General features: G+C 48.1%; 1 protein-coding gene across 4 annotated transcripts in view; it reads right to left on the bottom strand.

Moving 5' to 3' along the window:
• The window catches only part of SLC1A2 (solute carrier family 1 member 2), a 142,235-nt gene that overhangs the window by 84,384 nt on the left and 34,710 nt on the right, over positions 1 to 23,141 (bottom strand). The window contains exon 1 of one of the 4 annotated variants that reach the window (XM_058688635.1): positions 6,142 to 6,241. The exons of the other annotated variants lie outside the window; for them this stretch is intronic. Within the exon in view, the coding sequence (XP_058544618.1) occupies positions 6,142 to 6,149 (8 nt within the window). The 5' untranslated portion in view covers positions 6,150 to 6,241. Of the gene's footprint in view, positions 1 to 6,141; positions 6,242 to 23,141 lie in introns of those variants that run through there. 4 annotated transcript variants of the gene reach the window in all.

The following is a 23,141-nucleotide window of genomic DNA, read 5'->3' on the forward strand; positions in this document are numbered from 1 at the left end:
GAGACTGAGCAGGGCTTTAACTCCCATGAGCCCTTCTCATTCCAGTTCCTTATTTACGGATGAAACAACCACGAGACTGTCTTCTTCTACCTTGTCCTTATCTTGCAGGATTGGGGGTGGGTGGATGATAGGATCCCCATTTATCGAGCAGACAGTGAATACGGCATGGTGCTAGGCACATCACAGACTTAATCTCTCTCAATCCTCCCAACCCAAAAGATACAGGTGTTCTCCCCCAGATTAAGAGAGAGAATAAAGAAAGAATGCAAGTCGCCCAGGGTCTCCAAAAAACCACCTCAGCTGCTTCCCAGCTCCTGACCTGAGTCAGGCTTGAACCCCAGGTGCCTGGAGATCCTTCCAAAAATGCACACCGAGATAAAATGTTTTCCCAGCCTTTTGATTTACAACTCTAAAGAGCTTGGCTGAAGCAGCAAATCTTTTGATGATTTATTCCAATACTCTTAGTTGCCCTGTCAAGCCTGATTGGGAAGATGCCTGGCTGGGGCTGGAGTCTGTCTCTGGTCTGGTCCGAACCTTGGGGCGAGTGACCTGCCACCAGGCACTGAAGGTACGTAATGGAAAGAGCCTTAAGATTCCATTCTTTCGACTACCCTAAATCTTGAACTTACCACCTCTCTGGGAAAACGTACTGAAGCCTGCCAACATTTTTATTTCCTTTTAGAGATCTTCTTTACCGCGTGAACCCATCTACCCACAGCTCCCATGTAACGGAATCATGATCTGGTCTCCATTGGAGAAATTAATCATAATAATATACCAATGACCACTAACACTGAGTCCTTACTCCGAAGGTAGGCACTGTCAGTAACCTAATGAAATAGGTGTTATCATTAGTTCGACTGGATGGATGGGGACACTGAGGTTTAGAGGGCGGGGTAGGTCAATCAAAGTCAGGCAACTGGTTAGTGGCAGAGACAGAATCCAAACCAGAAACGCTTTCCTCGGGGGAGGGGACAGGCTCTACTCACTGTGTAACGCTTCACATCCCTTCTCCACCTGCCTGAGTGACGGGCACATCTCCACTCTCACAGAGGGCAGGCACGTCAGTTCCTGTTGGGACCGTGAACACTCCAGACCAGCACGTTCTTCTACCACTGTAGACACGTGTGTCTGTCATCTGGCCCCCCCTTGGCCCTGGCCACGAAGTTAGGAAGCTAAAAACAGTCTGATTTCCAAGTAGTATTTAGCGACCTCATGAGACACAACATCACTGTGAGCCTTTTGAGGGTACCTTTAAAAACCAAGACAGAAACTTCACAAAAATGGTACCATCTTGGAAAAATTGTACACTGTATCATCAAGATGAAAAACAAAAACAAAAACAAGAGGTTCCCAGTGGCTGTCTGTAACGGTAGGATGATGGATGGTTTTTTATTTCCTTATTGATTCTCTCCTTTATGTTCAAACTTTCTACAGCAAACATGTTTCACCTTGATAATAAGAAACCAAAAAAGTTAAAAATAAATTGATCACCTCCCCCTCCTGCCTCCAAAAACACAGTCTACGTGACTCAGAGTAAAGACAAAGAACTACTTCGTCTGTAAGTCACGTCATTGGCACATGCTCCCTCACCTTGCAGCTCACACATCGTGCCCTGGTTATGCATTTACACCTCTGTCTAACACGACTCGGGTTTCAAGCCTGCCTCTGATACTGAGAGCATGTCAGCATGGGGAGCGAATTACCTTAACCCGTCCATGGCGCCTTTCCAGTCCTTCCAGTGCCTTCTGCAGAGGGAAGGTTTAATTACCGAAAGCCCTGTGACGCAGTCAGCCTATTTTTGGCTGGCAGGCGGGACAGGTTAGCTCTTTATCCACTCCTGCCTTGGCCGAGCCTCAGAGGTCACAGAGAGGAGGCATTTTCATCCTGACCGGTTGCCAAGCCTGACTTTCTAGAAGCCACTCCGGTACTGCCTCCCGAGGAACCAGCTGGGTTTCTGCAAAGGATGGGTACGATATCTCTCCCCCCGCTCCCAGTACTGTCACCCCCAGCTAGGGCTCTTAAAATGTCTCAGCACATGCAGGACTGAACAGAGGGAGCCCTTGTTTTGTAATACACTTTAGTGGGCACGTTTCACTACATGGATTAGGTGAGGTGGTTGGGGGTAAGCTAATGTGGTGGGTAAAGTGCACTGCAGGAGAAACAAATGGGAATTTGGGGGTGGCAGAGGAAGGAAGGGAGGCTTTGGAGCAGAGAGCAAGAGGCCCTATCAGTACAGAGGGGAGGCCATGGAAGGAAACCGTGGCCAATGAAGACTATCCCAGCCGGGAGGAGTGGCCAAGGGAACTTCAATAATACTAATAGCACTAATAATAGCAGTAATAATAATGTCGATGGTAATGATAGCTCACATTTACAAAGCACTTACTGCGGGTATCCTTCCAAGCAAGCGCTGTCCTCTAGACCCTCCACAACCCCGTCAGGTAGGTACTACTCTCATCTCCGTTCGACGGGGGAAGAAATTGAGGCACCAAAAAGTCAAGTGAGCTGTCCACAGTGATATAGCAAGTGGCAGAGCTGGGTTTTGAAACTCTGAGCCCATCTTGAAGAAACTCGGCGGTACAGAAATGCCCAAGGCTCCACTGCACTCAGCTTGCTATCTTGTTCTGCGGTACACACACACACACACACACACACACACACACACACACACACACCCCGCCACCTCCCTTGAGGCTCAGACCTTCAGTAAAGTCGGCTACGCCTGCAGCATCTGCCGTCTTTAGGCCGTGGAACTTAGGGAAGCAGGGGATCAAAACAGCTCCCCGGGAGCAAGGGAGGGGTGTGGAGAGCAGCCTGAGCAGTGCGTGATGTTGTGGAGAATATTCTCCCTCCGAATGGAGGTGCCTTAGAGAAACGTTCGCTTCCAGGCATCCCCGGAATGGGAAGAGACTCTCCCAGGCCCCCTGCATGGGAGATGGGGCTTTCAGGTGGTTTCACTTAAACCACAAAGGACAACAGATCATTGGCTGAGCTGGAGAATTTGTGAAATGTCCGGACTGACACTCGAATTTAGATACTTTGTTTCCTTGGTTCGAAGATATACATACATTTTTTAAAAAAAACGTTTTAAAATTTCTGTAATTGGGATACATGGTGTTTCTCTTTTTACTTAAAAAAACTATTATTAAATTGTTTGTACAGCTTACAACCAAGGGTGATTTAGAATGGAGTAAAAGCAGCTGTCCGAGAACCTTCTGGTGGAAAGGGCACCTGGGTGGCTCAGTTGGTTAAGCGTCTGGCTTCGGCTCAGGTCATGATCTCATAGTTCGTGGGTTTGAGCCCCGCATTGGGCTCTGTGCTGACAATGCAGAGCCTGCTTGGGATTCTCTCTCTCTCCCTCTCTCTCTGCCCTCCCCGACCTGTGCTTTTTCCCTCTCTCTCAAAATAAATAAATAAACTTAAAAGAAAGAAAGAAAGAAAGAAAGAAAGAAAGAAAGAAAGAAAGAAAGAAAGAAAGAAAGAAAGAAAGAAAGAAAGAAAGAAAGAAAGAAAGAAAGAAAGAAAGAAAGAAAGAAAAACCTTCCGGTGGGAGCAGATGAAGCCACCCGGACCTCTCTCTTTACCAGAGGCTTGCCACCCCACTTGTTCCTGCAAATGCACAGAGGCTGTGTCCCACCTTCTTCCTCCCTCACAGTCTCCTGCTTGTTCTGATCTTAGCTCAAACATTGCTTCCTCCAGGAAGCCTCCCTGACCTATCTAGACCAAGTCTAATTCCCCTATTGATCTGTGTCATAGATCAATGTCCACCTTCCCCCACTAGACCGCACCCCCAGAGAGGGCAGGATTGGGCCTTTTTTTGCCCCCCAATGTTAAATCTCCAGTTAGGAACACAATAAGAATCTCAATGGTTTTGTGCTTCATGAGTAAATCTGAGTCTCGAACATAAAGCTCGAAGAAAAATGACAGATTCTCATCTCAGATGATCACAACTTCCTTTCAATAATCCTTGGTAAACACCACCACTAAAAAGGGCAGGCATGAGTGGCTGTATTAATTTGGATTTAGTAATTCTGGAAACAGGTAACAAATATTATAAACCTTTATATTCACAGACCTCGTAATCCGATCTTGGGAATATGGTACATGGAACAATCTCCCAGAAAAAAATAAATGCAATTCAGACACAGATGGCCAATTGTAGCACTCCTTATAAAATACAGAAATCGGAAACAACCCAGTTCAGTCATGGCAAAGGTTAAGCAAATGATGCCACAGCAGTGGTAAAGTAGAACAGAGATATCAAGAGACGTAATTTCTTACCCATATTCCCACATGGCAACCTAGTGCCTTTCTATGAAGCTGGGCATAAAGCAGGCCCCACACATGGCCCGCACCGTGTCATAGTGGACCTAAGAAGGGAGTTTAGAATAAGAACTCATAGGAAAAGAATTTTAAGTTCCCTTTTCTTTAACAAAGGAGGGATTGGCAGCATCAGAAGCAGATATAAGAGGAAAGGAATACAGCATGATCTCTAATACATATGGTCGTAGATTATGACCACAAGGAGACACATTGCAAGAGTGACGACCTCTGGTTCACAGACTGACATTTTCCCCCTTATTTATCCTTTTAAATATTTTAGCAATTCTCTGCCATGAGCATATAGAACTTTCATAATCGTAATATGAGCAGCCTGTAAAAAAAACTATAAACAAATGAACTTCAAGGAAGTCGTTTTAAACAGTGAGGAGAAATGGGCCAAAATGTGAACAGGCTAAGTCATTTATGCTATTGTAACAAAGGAAAAGCATTGGGTTTTCACAGCTTCGGATCAGCCACAGTGCCAAGCACATGTAGAAAGCCCTCCCTCAAAATCTAACTTTCCCACACTTTGTGATTTCCCGAATGACTGCTGTCAGCAGCGTCTACTTCATTGGACTTACTACTTTTTAAAATCATCTTTTTGGGGCTTCTGAAAACAGAAATCAACACTTCAAAGGATAGGATTTTTGAATATGGTCCCAATTCTGATAAACACGAAACCTGTTCCCCAAATCTAGTGAACATTCGATAGATAGGCATCAAAGGGCTGAATGATCATCAGCCATTTTCTTTCCACTTCTGGAGGGAAAAAAAAAAGCAATAACTTGAAAGGGAGAAACAGCAAATGTATCTGGTGGTCTTTGTCACACCTACACTCTGTGTTGCAAGAAGAAACACTTAAAAGGATCGCAGGGTAGAACGTTGAACAAAATACCTTACGTGCTTAGCAATATCAGAAAGTGTCTTTCCGCCATGGAAACCAAGCCTGCTGGCTTTCCCACCACACCAAGTACAGGTAACAGCACCGTATCACTTACACTTTTGCCTTTGAATATGTGGACCCAAGAGCTTTTGCAGCAGGATTAACTGGTTGACAAGGCAAACTTAATGAAGTCCCTCACATTATTCCATAACTTGCAAATGGAAATAGTTTCACACAACACGTAAATGGCGGAGCTGGGATTCATGGATTTTTATCTGGACCAATTTCTTCAGCAGTGATTGCTGAAGACAGGAACGTGAGAACCTCTAGAAAGAGTCTGAGGTTGAATGCAGAAGACAAAGCCAATAAGTATGATGTCTCCTTTTGGGTGCTTAAGTTCTTCAAGATGCAATCACAGATGATGACTTTGGTAAAAGATACAACTTTGCCAGCTCATGACTAACCATCTTATCAATGGGTCATTTAAACCAGCATTTAAAAGGGGGGGGGTCCTATATGGAAAGATACAAATATCATTTATTCATTCACTGAGTCATTCAACATCTATTCATCGAGAAGCATACCATGTGCCTAGGGTTCCAGGACCTGCACATTTTATTCACCATCCTGAGTTATTTCAGAGCCAATGATTTCTCTGATGAGCAGATTACACTTCCCAATTTTTACTCCTCCTTTCTCTGAAACTACATGTCTAGAGAGAACCTAGTTCACAGGAGGAAGCTCACATTACTTCAGCCCGTGGGAAAAGCAAGTCTCTTTGCCAAGTTCCATACCAAAGGAGGCTCTAATAAGTATTTTATAATAACCTGTTGTTCCACCTTTCCATTTCTCCTTTTTCTCCAGGAATATAGTGATTAGCTCCTTCTCATCCCCTCTCACTGTCCACCCCCACCCTACCCAAGGTTTCTGACCTGACCATCTTCTCGTCTCCAGGAACGCACTGGCCACCTAGCACTGCAGTGAGCTCTCTCTTCCATCACGGTCCTGCTGTACCTCAGAGGAAAATCTGTCGGGTGCTTTAAAGTTTACCTAACCAGCGTTCTGATGTCCTATTGACCACCATCATTTGGCTGGAGAGCTGTCCTATTGACCGCCGTCATTTGGCTGGAGAGCTCAAGGTCGCTAAGTGTTTGTTTGAATGTTGTGTAATTATGCAAGTGAAAGACCTCTCAGGATCATCTTAGCCCTTTGATGTCCCTTTCCTCTCCTTAAGCAAGAACTACAGCTGTTCCTCGCCAGGTTTGGGCAATTTCCATGTGGCTCTCCCAGCAGATCGCCAGGAGGGCCCTGAGCCCAGATGATTCTCCCTCCGCACTTACCCCCTTCCTCCCTCATCCAGCCTTGCAGCCATCCGTGGTCATGAACCACTTCACCCCTGTAGCCTCGCTCCCTGACATTTAATCCAGACTCATCAAAGTACTGTGTCTTTAACTTCTAACTGCCAGTGTAAATGAAAGGAGCCCACTCCTTTTAAGGTCCGGAGATGTTCCAGGCTTCCAGTCCTTTCTCTGTACTTAAATTCTACATGTTCTTTAGCTTAATTTATTCATGGACTCTGTTTTGTTTTCTAAGGAAATGTAAAATCAAAGGTCAACTTATTGTTTTCAGATAGATGTGAACACCAGTCCCCAAGTCACCTTCAACGGCATCCATGGACTAGAGCGCCAATTCTCAGAATGTGTCCCTCAGGACACTAATCCCCCCAAGTGTCCCTTGACATAAAGGTTAAAGGGTCAAATAAGATTGGAAAGAGCTGCTCATCCTTGAAGACTCACAAAGTCTGTTGGTGTATCAAGGCTTTGAGAAGTTCAGTAGGAAGGAAACGTTTTCGACCAAGCCTTACGCAAAGTCCCTGGAGCCCAGAACACGCTTTAGTTTTTGTGTGTTTTATTTTTCTTCTATAAAAACTATAGACATGGCATAGATTCGGTGGTCCAAGGAACACACTCTGGGAAGCAGTGATCTGCTATATAAACACCGAGAGAGCCCCGAACCAAAGCTGTAAGTTGGACTTATTTTTGTAGAGAAATAGTAAAGGCTTTCAGTCAAAAGATTTAGTAGGAGGCAGGCAGCCTTGAATTAGTACTCTGGCTGCAGTTTAGTATAGAGAATGGAACCTCAGTTCTCAACTGGGATGGATGGCAGGTGGGGAAGGGACCAGGGGGCTAGCTGGCCCATCACCCACGCCAGACAGGAGACCTCCACGTGCTTTGCAGATAATCGGACGTGGAGCCCCCCAAAACTGGGCCTTTGCAGGAGCCCCGCATCCTGAAGTCCTGATCCACTACGTACAGCCTTCCCCACATCCGTGGCTCTTTCACAAGCTCTTTATGGCCCAGTTCGGGGCCATTTCGATCCCAATCTGAAATTTTCGCAAGCATGACTGCATCTGGAAAAGGACTGATATTCTATTTGGTTCCTAATCACCGCCATAGATAAGTATGCAGCAAGCAGAGGCCATCTTGGGAGCTCCACCTGAGATTTTAAGCCCACTTCCAGCACTCATGTGTGATTCTGGGTAGATTACTTAACAACTCGGGGCCTCAAATATCCCGTTCGTCAAGAGGCACAATAATAGTAACCAGGGGCACCTGGGTGTCTCAGTTGGTTGAGCGTCTGACTTCGGCTCAGGTCATGATCTCACAGTTCGTGAGTTCGGGCCCCACATCGGGCTCTGTGCTGACAGCTCAGAGCCTGGAGCCTGCTTTGGATTCTGTGTCTCCCTCTCTCCCTGCCCCTCCCCCGCTCATGCTCTCTCTGTCTCTGTCAAAAATAAAAATAAACATTAAAAAAATTTTTTTAAATAATAGTAATGATAATATCTCATAGGATTGTTACAAAAATTGAAAATTAAATCGGTCAACGTACATGCAACAGCATGCAACACACAGTAACTATTATTATTGATTATCATCATTATTATTTATGATTAATTATTATTTATTGATTCATTCCACAGATATTTCTTGGGCAAAACGGTCACTGCCTTTAGGAGCCCTCAATGTCCTTTGAACAGCTTTGCTATTGAGAGTTGCCAGTAGAATCCGTGGCATATCCATAGCAAGGTCTCAGCTCTCCTCGGGAGCTTGACTACTACTGAAGTCCTTTTAGTTGCCACATCTAATCCTCTCTTGGGGACATTTATCACAGCTAGCCTTCATGGAAGACTCACTATGTTCTGGGCCCACTTGAAGGGCTATGCATGTGTTGGCCTTGTCTAACTCCTTCAACAACCCCAAGGGGTAGGCACTACTGTTATTCCCATCTCTAAGGCCAGAAGACACAGAGAGGCTGGGTAACTTGCCCACGTTCGCACAGCAGTTCACTGGCAGAGCTGGGATTCAAACCCTCAAAGTCGGATCCTGAGCCAGCACCCATGACCGCTGTATTACCCTGCCTCTCCCTGGAGGGGTTTACGACATCTGTAGGGGCATGAACGTGTGAGGAAGGAGGAGAAGCGGAGAAGGCAGGGGTGGGCACGGGTGAGGCATGGAGAGGGCACAACCGTCTTTGGGGCGTCGTGAAGGGAAAGACAACCGGCTGATCAATTAGTCGTGCACAGCCCGAGCAGCGCTCCCATTCTGCCTCAGAATGTTCTGAGGTTGCCGGAGACCCGTGGACGGCCGAGGGGGAGGCAGGCAGCAGGCTGAGCCCTGGCAGCGAGGAAGGGGGCCCAGCTGGAGCCCAGGACACAGCTAATGAGAGCAAAGCTGCTACAGAAGCCTCTTTTTCTGGGCTGCCAAGAGTTTTTGTTATTTGTAAAATAGGGGCTCATCGGAGAGTTTCAAATACTGTTCGGGAATCAGAACCAGAGGGTGCCTAAAGATCCCTCCCAGCGGTGGGGCCTTAGGATGCCAGCTCCCCCAGGGTCCATCTCAAAGCTCAAAGCGACCGACAGAAGAACTAACACTCAGGGTACTCTGCGAGCCAGGGGCTTTGGGCTGAAAGCTTCCAGCAACCCTCTGCACGGAATTATTATCTCCACCTTCCAGACGAGGCAGGGAGAGGGAAAACAAGTTGTCCCAAGGCATGTGGCCGGCAAGGACTGGCACCAGGGCCTGAGCCGGAGACGGGAGAAACGCCAGGCATGGTGACCGCACGCAGAAAGTGGCTCGAACCCGAGGAGCGTCGGCACCTTTCATTCCCTGACTCCTCCTCCAGGGAGCCCCTAGGATGGGACCCAGATGCAGACCTGCACGCAGCAGGCGGCTCATCCGCACCCTCCCCGAGTTCTGAGTTCTATTTGCTCTTCCTGCAAAGAGAGGCTCTCGGGCATGAGAGCTTAGGGAGCAACAGGGCACAGGCAGATGGAGTGTCCCCGAGACACTGGGGCCCTGCGCTGGTTACCATTGCTGCCACTCTGTACACGGAGGCTGGATTTCAAAGCAGCTCTTGGCAGAGATTCTGCTCCCTCCGACACCAAGAACACCATATGTGTCCCTGATCCAAAGGGAGAGGAGACAAACCCCCTGCTGTTCTGGAGCTGGTGTCCAGGAGGCTGACAAACAACGTCTCAGCATTTCCTTTCAATAGCTGGGGGAGGGGTGGTGGGGACACCGGTGGGAGCTGCCCGGGGGCGGGGGGGGGGGGGCAGTTAAGCAGCTGAAAGTTCCCCTTTGTGTCGCTCTCACAGACTTCTGGAAGGGGTCAGTTTGGGGCGATTCATCATTCACCCAAGTAGACTCGGGCTGAGAAGCAAATTCAGATACTGTGGTTAAAAATAAATCTCTGCTCACCATCTTCTTATTAATATTCTGTAAATGTGTTAAGGACCTTCGGCCAACAGGGAGAAAAGTTCATTTACCCAGTGGTGGCTACACTGGCTCTAATAATCTGGTAAGAGGAACCCTATAGCTAAGCCCTTGATTTCTTTTCAAAAAGTTATGGGGAAATGTTAAGCACAAAACAATTCAGCGAGGCAATTACTTGTTCGGACAGTCTGCTGGCATTTGAGTACCACTCACTGACTGCATAATCACTCTGTGCCTCAGTTCCTTCATAGGTAAAATGGAGCTAATCACAATAGCTGTTGTACCTGTGGGTTAATACATTCAGACCCCTATGTCCAATGGTGCCTGAGGCATAACACGCACTCAATACAAGTTAGCTATCATGCAAATTCAATCTATTTTATACTATTTATGGTAATGACTATCATTTATTCTTATTGCCAGGGGCAGGGCTGAGAGCTTGTAGACAGAGCACAGGTTAGTCCTCCAGACAATCCCATACGGTGGGCATGATGCCCATTTTACAGATGGGAAACTGAGAAAATGGAGTCAGAGAAGTCCAGACCCGGTGGACGGCAGAGCAGGATTGAAACCAGATCCATGTGAACTCATGAGTGATGCTATGTAATTTCATTGCCTGGTTAGTGTCAGACTGTGAGGCTGGCAAGAGAGAGAACCTGATGGTCCCCATTTAACTGGTATAAAAACGGAGGTAAAGAGGTGAAATGATGACGGCATAGCCAGTTTTCTTTGCACAATGCTATGCTACGAACGTCACAACGGCCGGGACAGGAAATGAAACGGAGGGAGACTGTAGTAATAATTGGACTTCTTTCTTGACCAAAATAACAGAGCAAAGGCATTTCTGGTCCCTCTGAGGGGAAGCCGTATATGTGCCATTCGGGCACCTCCTCTAAGAGAGCCCCCAAGCTCTTGGAACTGCTCCTTATACATGATTGAGCACATGGTTAAAGCTGGTTTAACTACAGTCCTGAAATCCGGTCTTTCTGACTGTGAGAAGGCCCTGTGGTCAGCATCTCCAGTTAGCTATTATAGCATTCACTACAATCATCAAAGCCTCTAGCTAACCTCTGGGGGTGGGGATCACTTCTCTGGAAGACTCCTCTTCATCCTTCAAAACCTTACCCAGCTATCTCTGCCTCTATACAGTCTCTCTTGACCATCCCCAGCCCTCAACACAATGGATGCTTCCCACTCCTAAACTATTTCTGTTTCCTTTACGTATTTCCAACACAGAGTCCTCCATTAGACGGGGGGGGGGGGGGGCAACCTCCATTAGACCAGGCACCCACAATTTATTTCAATTCGTTGGGAATCAGCAATTCCCACAGGGAATTGTGGGAACAGGCCACCCACCCACTCGTGGGTACAGGCCACCACGCTGCTAAATGCCCAACGATGCACAGGGACAGCCCCTCCCTGGCAAAGAATTATCCAGCCCAAGATGTCAATGGGGCTGAGGTCGAGCCCCTGGTCTACCCGGTAGCTCTGTTAAGCCGCACCCACAAGGCTGACCCAAGAGTTTACTGCCTTCATACTCAGGGCTCAGGACCCGCAGCAACATGTGTTTTGGTCCCCAAATATTTGCAGCACCTCTGCAGGAAGAGTATACCTCTCCTATCCCTAAAGACACGCCGTGCCTCACGGCTGCCTTTGGCCGATAGCACGAGGTCCTGTTCCGGATGCTCTGGGTGCCTCGCCCACCTTCCTCGCCTTCTCAGTATAGTGCACTCCAGCCACCTTCCACCTGCCTGTCTGCGTCTCTTTGACTGAGGGCTTTCTCAGAAGTGGGGAGGTGACTCTGCCCCCACGCAGGCCAGAAGGGCTGGGGAATTCAACCCCCCGGGAGTAGCCCTCAGCCCCTCCCGGGCAGTTTTGAATGTGTGGATACACCAGCTCCCTTGTTCCTCAAGAGGACAACTCTGAGCATGTAGCTTGTTCCGTCTCTGAGAATTTCCCCACAGGATTAAGTGGGAGTTGCCTACATTGCTGGCAGACTCGATAACTCCCCCTCTCTTGGCTGCCCTCCACTTTCCCCACCCACCTACCAGGTGTTTCGTGCACCTCCTAAATACGCTACTCGTGTTGGAATCCTTGACCTAGAACCTTCTCCTAGGAACCCAGACCAACACAGAATAGAAGCAGCATAGGATCCCTCCCGGAAGAAGCATCGGGAACCTTCACATAGTTCTGTCATTGCCCTTTTCCTCTCTCTGCTACGAGAGAGGCATGGCCCCGGTGGGGGCCGTTTCTTTAGCTCGGGTCCCCTGTGGAGGATAGTACCAGTGTCCTGCAACCAGATGTAACAGAAACAAGAAACAAACGTCGTAGCTGTAAGCCACAGAGCTCTGGGGCTTGTTGTTACAGAAGCATGACCTGGTGAAAGCTGACCGATACAGGGCTTGTTGCTTCCAGGGGACCTTTCTCACTGACTCTCTTATAGGAAAGCTGGGCTATATACTTTGCAAATTATATCTGTCTAAGGGCAAAATCATACAGCCTAGCCCTGTCTCCTTGAACTTGTAGATGATTATTGTCTTCCCCTTCCCTCATGGCGCCTTGTGCAGGGCTGGGAATTGGTGAGTACCCAGACACTGGTAGACTGGACCCAGAGCTGCCTGGGTTTTACCACCCAGACCAGTTCAGGGCCGGTGGCTCTTTGGGGGAAAAGAGACCGAAGATGAGGATCCTGGCCTGAAGATAAATGAAAGCACTGGCCACGCTGGCTGGGAGACCTTGGGGGAAGTCCCTTCCGCCGTCTGGAGCCGCCGTTTTTCTCCCTCCCCTACTTGACCCGTCAGCCCTGAGAACAAGCTAAATTCAGACCCGAACTCTCAAGGGAAAGACTATCTCATCCAGGTTACAAACGGCTCCTTTCCTTTCTCCTTCTCGTGGGTCGGAAGAGAGAGGTGCATTCTCCCCTCCCTCTGTCCTTGACATTTACTGAACATGCACCACGTGCTACGCATCAGGCTGAAAACTACTCACGGTCTGTCACAGCGTTTCACAGGCTTGAGTCACCCACAGCGGCAACATCACTATTTTTGCCATAAGTGAATGCAATCTCTGCTATTACTTACTTAATAGTGCCTAACTCTCACCAATTCTTTGTCCCTAAATGCAGGCACCCTGAGAGGCATTTTTACACTACTGTCAATGGAAAACCAGTACCACTGATGAATAGAAGGGGGTGTGCAAACCAACGTGACAATAAACATTTTTATTGACTTTCAGCTAGGTCCCGCTCGCTGAGGCTTCTGCTGCCTGCCCTCTGTTGTTGTTGTTTTAGATGATTTATTTTGAAAATGAGAGAGAGAGAATGAGGGGCTAGGGGCAAGGAAAGAGAGCAGAGGAGGGGCAGAGACAATCCCAAGCAGGCTCCGCGCCATCAGCCGGGAGCCTAACACGGGGCTTGATCCCGTGAACCACTAGATCACGAACCGAGTTGAAAGCAAGAGTTGGACACTCAACTGACCGAGCCATGGAGGTGCCCCTGCCCTCTCTCTGTTTTCAAGGGAGGTTGAAAGGTTTCAGGGCAGCAGCAAAACACGGCAGCACCTGTTTTAACCTTGTCATAACCAGACTGAAGAATTCGAAAAGGAAATGACTGTCTCACCATATGATGCGATGTTACTTAATCTGTCATCGGTGCACCCCCAATCGTCCCCTGTGCCCCCTGAAATCATCTCTCATTTCATCAGGACATCAACCTCACACCTGGAATAAAGCTGTATCGTGCCTGGATCCTGACCACAGTGCGGTTTCATTATTAACAGCACAGACTGTAGCCGGTCCGATACAGGCTTGAGTCCTGCTGCGCCCAGTGCCGCTGGGCAACTCTGGCAAAGTAACTAAACCTCTCTTACCACTGACACCTCCGCAAGGGGTCCCATTTCCTTGCTTCCTACCATTTCATTTGCCTCCTGTCTATGGCCTCCCCTCACCACCTGGATATGACACCAACGTGGCCACGATTCACACGTACCCCTCTCCTACTGACCTGGACGAGCATCTACTGTGGTCCTCAGTTACCAGTGGCTCGGTCTCCTTCCCTCCCCAGCCCTTCTCATACGAGCTTGGTGGCCAGTGGCTACCGGCTTAGAGCCCGCATCTGTGAAGCAACGCGAGGTTGCCTGGCCCCGAGAGGCGGAAGGTGAACCTGCGGCTTTGTTTTTCTTAGCACCGCCACATTAGAGAATATGCCAATGATGCCTCAAAATCTTTGCAAAGGAAAACTCTGTGCCCTCCTGTAAGGTCTGTGGGGTAAGTGCCATTTGTGGTGATGCCTGAGGCATCACTAATCCTCCTTAAATTCTTTGCCCGGCTCTCAGAAGGACACCGAGCGACATTCATGTGCTCAGCTTCTTGCTAAATGAAAGATGCTCAGGTAACCATCACCTGGGAGACACAAACTCAGAGTCTCAGGCTCCACTGTGTGAGGGAGGTGCCCTTAGTGTCTCCATCATGCAGACGAAGAAACTGAGGCACGGAGGATTTCAGCAACGTGCCTGAGTTCATTTAGCGCACAGTGGTTTGGGAGGAAAGCCCAGGCAGTGTGGCGGGGCACGGGGACTCCGCCTAGGACGCCCGCCTGCCTTACCGCCTGCTCAGAGATCCAAGCCTGTGACTTTCAGAAGCAGCAGGAACCACTGACGCGGGACCTAAGCTGTGTCTGGGGCATAGGGAAGGCCTCCTCTTACAGATGGTGACCGGCACAGAGCCTAGGGGAACACGAGGGGCCTCCAGCCACGGAAGGAGGTAAAGGGCTTCCCGGGACCGGGGAACAAAATGCTGGCCACCTCCTGCCTTGTCCCTCCTGCAGCTGTCCTTCTGCACTCTTTTCTCCTTGAATGCCTTCTTTCAGACTTCAAGGCCCACGGCCAAGTGCTGCTACTTCCATAATAGGAGTGAGCCCCTTGTCGAGTCGGGCAGACCTAGCGGGGATGCCAGTCACGAGGACCTGCCCCAGGCTGGGCCACACGACAAATCCCAGGGACCGAGCACGGGGACAGGAAGCGGCTGGTCCGGGGCAGGCATGAGGCCAGGCTGCGGGATAGGGGAAGAAGCCCGAAACCAGCGACAGAGAAGCAAAAGCCAAGGTTGGAGGTGCAAGGTGAAACTGAGTGGAAGAAAAGTGAAAGCACCAGGAACTGAGCAGATCAGAAACAGACGGAGGACTGCAGGCTGAGCTGTATCAAGGTGGAGGGCTGGGAGTGACCCCATCTGCTAGGCGGGGGGCTGTAGGGCCAACGCAGCACAGCACGGGCAGGGGTACTCTGGTCTGGGAACTGAGCAAGGTGCCCATTGCCCAAAGTCCAGAGTGCTGAGTCAGTGAGCAAACACTTAGAAGCTGCATCCCAGAATCATGTAAACCACAAGCCACAGAAACAGAAATCAGATCATGGGATTAATAATAGCTAAAGTTTACTGAGCATTAACTCTAAGCCAGGCACTTTGCTAAGTGCTTTATATAGATTATCTTATTTAACCCTCGCAGAAACCCTCTGAGACCCCATGGGGCTCCAGAGCCAGGTTGGGTTTGAATCTCGACCGCTCCACATCTTGGCTCTGTGATCTTGGGCAAGTTATTTAAACTTTCTGTTTCTCGGTTTCCTCATCTATAAAATGGGATCGGGCTAATAGTTATGCCACACTGCTGTGATGGGGATTAAATAAAACAACAGGGGTCACATTTACAGTGGTGACTCACAGAGAATAAAGCCTGTCACCTTAACCGTATTACTAGCATTAGCTCCTTTTAGAGACCATCAATCAACCAATCAATCAAGCACAGAGATCTAAGTACATTTTTAAGTGCTAGGGATGGGAATCAAACCCAGCCAGTCCTTCTCGAGAAGCTGGGTGTGCAACCATCATGCCTCACGGCCTCATACCAACTCATACCAACTGAGAGGGACACAGGGAACACAGGGTGCCGGGGGGGGGGGGGGCGGCCAGGAGAATGCTGAACCAAAGGAAAAGAAAAGCAGAGGACAGAAGAGGGGTCTGCATACAATAAGCACGTAGCCAGGAGGCTCTGGAGACTGAACTTGGTCCTGGCAGCCGAGATTCAGCCCTCTGCTGGATATGGTTTTTCTAGATGGGACATGAGGACTGTATCCCCAAACCCCAGCGCTGTGCTGCATACTCATCAACTCTGGTCGGGGCCACACCTCCACGTGCAGATCTCAGAAGTGACATCCTGACCTGGACTTCGTGGGACGGGAGTGCGGAGGATACAGCAGCGGTAACAGCTAAGATAGGCTGAGTGATTACTACATACAAGGCACCGCTCTATGCACTTTGTGCTTTAACTCCCTTAATCTTCACCCCATACCCTAAGAAGTCAGTTCCATATTATTCTCACTTTGTAGGTGAATACATTAAGGCACAGAGAGGTCACGTGACACTCACAAGGTCACAGAGCAAGCAGGTAATGGAACTCGGGTCCCCATACTCTTAACCTCCAGGATCTAGGTCTATAACACCCAGCCAGGCTAGTCTCAGAAATAAGTCGCTAATTTATTAGGCCTTCGAACCTCCATATTTGTCACTGGATCCGCAGCCTGGGCAATGAAGCATATGTACAACAGTCAACTAAAAAGGTAGGACTGGGGGCGCCTGGGTGGCTTGGTCGGTTAAGCGTCCGACTTCGGCTCAGGTCATGATCTCACGGTCCGTGAGCTCGAGCCCCGCGTCGGGCTCTGTGCTGACTGCGCAGAGCCTGGAGCCTGTTTCGTATTCTGTGTCTCCCTCTCTCTCTGACCCTCCCCTGTTCATGCTCTGTCTCTCTCTGTCTCAAAAATAAACAAACGTTAAAAAAAAATTAAAAAAAAAAAAAGGTAGGACTGGAGAAAATATCAGATAATCTCAAATTGAGAGGCATTCTACAAAATAACAAATCAGTCCTCTTTGAAAGTGTCAAGGTCATGAAAAACAAGGAAATACCTAGGAAACTGTCACAGGTGGGAGGAGACAGGACAACGAAATGCAATGTGGGATCCTGGACTGGATCCTAGAACGGCGAGAGGACCTTAGTGGGAAAACTGGGGGAACCTGAAAGGTCTACACTGGAGTGGGGTTGACTGCTTGGTTTTAACCAATGTCCTACGGTTATGTGAGATGTTACCATTACAGGAAGCTAAGTGAGGGGCACCCAGGAACTTTCTGTATTATTTCTGCAATTCTTCTTTAAGTCTAAAGTGATTTGATTTTTTTTTAACTCGGTGTTGAAAAAAAAAAAAAAAACTAAAAATACAAATGGCCAAAGGATCAAAACCACGGACATTCTCGGTTTATAAACGAATGGGTTGATCTTCGTAATTATAGTGTTTCCACCTATGTATGTGAATAAGTATTCAGCTTGATTTGACATCAAATCTGTTTTAAATTGTGAATAACAACAACAAAAACGCTGGCAGCACTTAGGTTTAGAAACCTGGTCTGCTTCAGAAGAACAGATGATTTCCATGTGCTTCAAGATGCAACTCTATCGTACTTCCCTCTGACTCAAATCCTCAGTGGTTATTCTACAAATCCACTCGACCCCCACACGTCGATGGCCGCTGGCCAGAAAAGCCTTGAATCACTTGGAGGTTGAAGAACTACTTTGCAGGCAGGGGTGAGCTTCCCGAAATGCAGCAGGTTTGGCACGCAGGGAGGAACTGGCAAGCCAGGGAGCCCCAAGTGTCTTCATGAGGGTCAGGATAGCTGGCAGCCAAAGGGGTAAAGAAGAAACAAAGGCATGGGTCCCACTAACTATGTGTGGGGCAAGGAGGCGAATGTTCTGCCTACATTAGCTCCTGTAATCCTCTCCACAGCCCTAGTTGGAAGGAACCGTGATTATTACTCCCATTTCACATCAGGAAATTGAGGATCAGAGAGGTTAACCCGCTTCCCGAGGTCACACAGCAATTCAGCCGTATAGTTGGAATACAGCAGGGAAACTGTGTCTTGAGAGACTATAGGCGTCTTTTCCTTTGTTGACCTTTTTATTTCAACCAAAATTGGGCTGGCTCTATCAATCACCCTCTGGTTTGTCTTCAACTCACAGAGTGGGATGCCGAGTGAAACGTATGAACGTCACAGAACACACACTACGTAACAGATGCTCGACGTCCATCGCTCCATTTGACCAGTACAGAAGGGGAGTGATTACCAACTCTACATGCAAATGAGGTAGCTGAGGCTCAGAAAGGTTACATAACTTATGGATAGGTGGCCGCACCACAATGTAAGCCCAGATCTTCCTGATAGGCAAAGCCCAGGCTCTCTGCATTCACCTGCTCCCAAGCAAAACTCACTCAGCGGGAAAAAAAAAAAAAATCATCGATCATCTAAGAAGGCATGAACCCCCTTTCCGCAACCCCTGAAAAGTAACCCTCCAAGATGGACCTGAGCGGGCATATTCACGAAGCTTTTGCTGTTCTCCAATTGATTTTGCCTGTCATATTTATCAAATCCAGATCATTTAGACCCCAAACAAGTAGAGTAGTTTTTGCTTGCTGGTCGGTCTGTTTTGTTTGTTTTGCCTGTTTTCTTTTGTTTTTGGCCTCCCTCATCTATTTTGGAAGCCTACGTGATCTAACTATCTAGGAAACTGCATACACCCCTTTCTTTTATTCCAACGTGGGTTTTCCTTTAAGAAACCCGGGTTCCCAGCCTGTTTCACTAAGTGGGCATTTCTAAGCGAAAACACCTGCACAGGGCAAATGAAATGAGCACAGCACTTGGAAGTTCCCTTGGTAGGTTTCAGCCAGAAGAATGAAGCCACATGGAACCAGGCAAGCACCCCTCAATCCGTGCCCAGTCCATCGGCTTCACACTTGGAAATATAATCAGTAATACCACTGCCTCCCGTCCCCAAAACACATTCCAGCCCCAGTTCAGGATTCCACACTTTGCAAGGAAAAGCGACACATGGATTTAGAAAAGGGTACAGTCCCCAGATCCGAAAACACAGGCTCAAGTGGAAATGACCTGATGCCTTTGCACAGTATTACTTCAGGGACTGATTATTCTGAAACGTTGTTTGGATGAGGACACGCGTGACACTCGGGGGACCCTGCCTGCCTCCTAGGAAGACAGCCATCTTAAAGCAGCTCACTGCTGCCTATCACACAGCTTTCACCAAAGGCAGAGGAAAGGCCAAAAAAGACATAAACGCTGACTGACCCAAAGCAGCTTAAAGTTGTCACCAACCTGGTCTGATTTGTTAAACATCTTTATCTCCCAAAGAGCTCACCCTTCCCATTCACATCAGCAATCTATGTCTTCATGAGCAACTCGAAAAAGTCCGCAGCCCTTCTTTTTCGTGAGGTTTAACTACTTAGCATAAAACAAGAACCTTTCAAATGTGTTCGAAAGTGAGAAGGGCAGAGGGAACAAAATGTGTCTTTGCCTGCAACGGAGTCTCTTGATTGGACTGATAAATGGTGTGCTTTGAATCTGTTGCTCACAGAACCCACAAGAGGGGTGCGTAAATGGCTCAGTTGGTTGAGCATCTGACTCTTGGTTTCAGGTCATGACCTCACAGGTTGTGGGTTCGAGCCCCTCCTCGGGCTCCATGCTGCTAGCACGGAATCTGCTTGAGATTCTCTCTCTCCCTCTCTCTACCCCTCCTCTGCTTGCTCTCTCACCCTCTCTCTCAAATAATAAACTTAAAAAAAAAAAATCCATAAGAGTGTAAAAGGCAAGCATGTGTCGAGACAAATATACAACCTGTGGTTCTCTTCAGTCAAACTCTGTTCAAAGTCAAGTCTGATGGGTGCCGTGAAAAGCTGGCAATTACCTGGTCGTCTTGGAAAGGGTGCATAGCCAACACGGCTAATTGTAGCTGTGGAAGGAGAAGATGGAGGGATAAATCTGAGGCCCCACTGTTCGTGGATTAAATGCATCAGAATCTGTGATACACAGAGCAGAGTCTGGCACACAGAAAGCACTACAGAAATGTCCGTTCTTGTTCCTGCTGCTATCATTATTACCAACACCGTGATTAAGCTGCCCAGATTCACAAAACTCTTCAAAGCCTGTGCCACATTTAGGCAATTCCGTTTAAATAAGCAATGCAGGTTTTGTAAAGAAGGCAGGCATGAAAATCCCAGATGAGCAAACCCACCCACAAAGAGCAAGGCGCCCCTGCCTCTGACATGTTCCTCGGGAGAGACCACCTAGCAATTTGGGAGCTTAGAAGCCTTCGCTTAAGGTTTGAGAAGATGCCAAGGACTTTCCTTGAGAGCCGGTCCAGAGAGAGACATTTGATCGCATTTTCCAATGAGAAGCATATGTCCAGGGTACATACGCTTCCTCCACTCACGTATGGATGGAAACAATGCTAAGTACATTCTGTCCAAGAACTTACTCATGCTTACCCTTCAAGGCTTAACTTTTTAATTTAAATCCCAGAAGCCTTCCATAAACCGGCCAACTGAAAGGTTGCTGTGAGAACGACTTCTGGGCAATCTATTAATCGTGTGGCAATTCCCAACAGCTAAAACAAACGTTCCATGTCGTCCACACATCCATACAGTTGGTAAAAAAACGTGTATTTTTTCCCTCCTATCCATGATCGTCACTAGTGACATCCAATAGATTTCATGTAAGTACCAACAGCAAAAGACTTGACTTGGATGCTTTCACTGGGTTCAGGTTCATTGTCTCGTTAAGGAGGCATCTGATTTCCTCCAGGCAATCTTTAAAAGGTCACATCTGTAATGACTCACATATTTTCATAACCCATTTAATTTTATCATTTAATCCCTTGGCCAGGTTTCAAAAAACCCAAGTGCTCACAGGTTTGACAAGACAGCACCAGGCAGGCCCCCAACCCGTTAGTCCCAGGGCATATGATACCAATCCCCTTAGCTCCTTAGCCCCGTAAAATGGGACGCCTCCTTGAAACAAGAAGACCTCGATTCCCTGGATGGCTCAGCTCCACCTCAGAATTCCACGCAAAAGGAACTGATTTTTGCGTTGCCTTTGAACACCAGCCCGGGTCGTGGCCCTGGTGGTCATTTGTGGGCACTAACCTTCTGCGTTTATGGTCCTCAGGCCTCTTCACGGATACATACGTGAGGGTTACTCTAGGTGACCTCCTGTTAAAGAGTTTTATTTTAAATCCCAGCTAATCTTTGCTGCTCCCTGGACTGGTCTGATCTCTCGACACATCTTAGTCCAGGTCTCGAGCGAGCTGCGAAACCACAGTGTGTGAACAAGCTTGGTGTTTGCTTTTCCCTTTCCCTTTCTTCCAGTCAGTTCTGTCCCATCAATAACCCCCTTTTGTTTTTTTTTCTCCTCTGCATAAACAGCGGTACAGGTGACCCAAGACGAAAAGTGAAAAATAAAGAATAAAGCCGAACGCCCAGGTTCTCTGGACAGCGCCCGCGTTAAGGCAATTTACAGAGCCGGCCGGGGGGAGTGGCCGCGCCTGCGCGCACACAGCGCCTCACTGTTTGTTTTGAGTGCCTCCGGGTATTTTTAGAACCCGCAGGGAGAAGTTAAGCTGCACAGGGTAGCTGTTAGGCTACTAATGACACCCTGAGCTTAAAGAAGCGGGTTTCACACCAACTGCTGAAGCTTCAGGTGATAAAAAGCAACACTTGACTTAAAAATCACACCGGCCGCGTGGGGATGGAGGCGGAAAAGGCAGAAGAAAAGAGGGAAAAGAGTCGTTGGTAAACCCAGCTGGGATTCAGTCCTGCAGAACGCAGGCTTCAGTCACCTAATTATAAGATTTTTAGGAGTTTGTAGTAGTCAGATATTTCCCTTCCTTGTTCCTCCCCCCCTCCCTCCCTCCCTCCCTTTCCCTTCTTTTTTCCACTTTTTGTCTCCCAGCATCTCTACGGGGACCCACCCGTTTCCGTTCGTTCCAGGGAAGTGAACACAGTGACCCAGACCTGGCCAACCAGATAACCCTTTCTTCCAGTGGTCAGCCCAGGAAGGGGTGCAACTGAAGTCCAGCTAATGAGACTGTTCCCTGGGCCTTTTCTTTTTATTGCTGGGATCATTAACTATGAGGATGCTGTCAGCCTCGAGCTGCAGGAGACACTGTCACCTGAAACAAAGATACCCAGGAAAGCCCAGTCAAGAGATGGGAAGGGGAACAGGATCTTAATGACAGCATTTGAGTCCTGGGACCTGCTCTGCCTGTAGCTACCAAATCCCTAGAAATCCCAGGGACCTGAGCCACGAAAATTCCCCCCTTCTTTCCCTTTGAGGAAAGCACCCAAAAGAATACAGAGCAATCTCTAAATGTAATTTTTTTTAAAACACCGGAGAAATGTTGAAGCACAAGCCATAAGCCTATCCAGTCAGGCCCACCCTGCTGTTGCAGAGCATCCCAGCCCCTCAGCAAAGGCCCCTAAACTGTCCTCATTTGCCTCGGAAAGCAGACGGGAAACTCCAACACAATCCTCCTTTGTGCTTCAGGAAGATAAAGTGCAACATTTATGAGGCACCCTTTAATTTGTTCTCCCCCCCCAAAAAAGCAAAACTTCTCCAGTGGTTTCCGTGGGCCACACCAGCGTGGAAGAACTGACCTCTCACGATATAATCCCCCCCACTAAGTGATGTTGATGCGGATGAACATGATGCTGATTCATGTGTAAGAGCCTAGTGGCTTGCACGAGGCAGCCAACAAACAGTACTGACACTTTCACTCCCACAGTCAGATTAAACCCTCACAACAGCTTTGTGAAGCAGGTACAAAAACATGCCCATTTTACAGATGAAGACACTGAGGCTCAGAAAGAGGGATGACTTGTGCGAGATCACACAGCAAGTCAGAAGCGGAGTTAGGCTTCAAACGCAACTCCACGTAGCCACAAAGTCAGTGTTGAAACACGGTTCCATTTCCACGGAATCACTCGCTGCTTGATGGACCTTTAAGTGATGTTTACCTCATACCACATTCTCCCTCCTGGCCTGTCTGCCCCTCTAGATTTCTACTTCCACAGAGTTCCTGTTCAATCTGTTTTGTGTCTTCCTGTTCCTCCCGTGTTCTACTCTCCATCATCCCTCTGGGCGATTCTTCGAGAAGGGTGAGAAGAGGCAACCAGGCCGGCTAAACCTTGGTTTTGTTAACCCTTGGTAGAATCGTGAATCCATTTGTCAAAAAGAAGATGCCATATAATTCCAAAACCGTAAATCGTAAATTATGAGGT

This window comes from Neofelis nebulosa, chromosome 10, assembly GCF_028018385.1.
Source record: "Neofelis nebulosa isolate mNeoNeb1 chromosome 10, mNeoNeb1.pri, whole genome shotgun sequence".
NCBI lineage: Eukaryota > Metazoa > Chordata > Mammalia > Carnivora > Felidae > Neofelis > Neofelis nebulosa.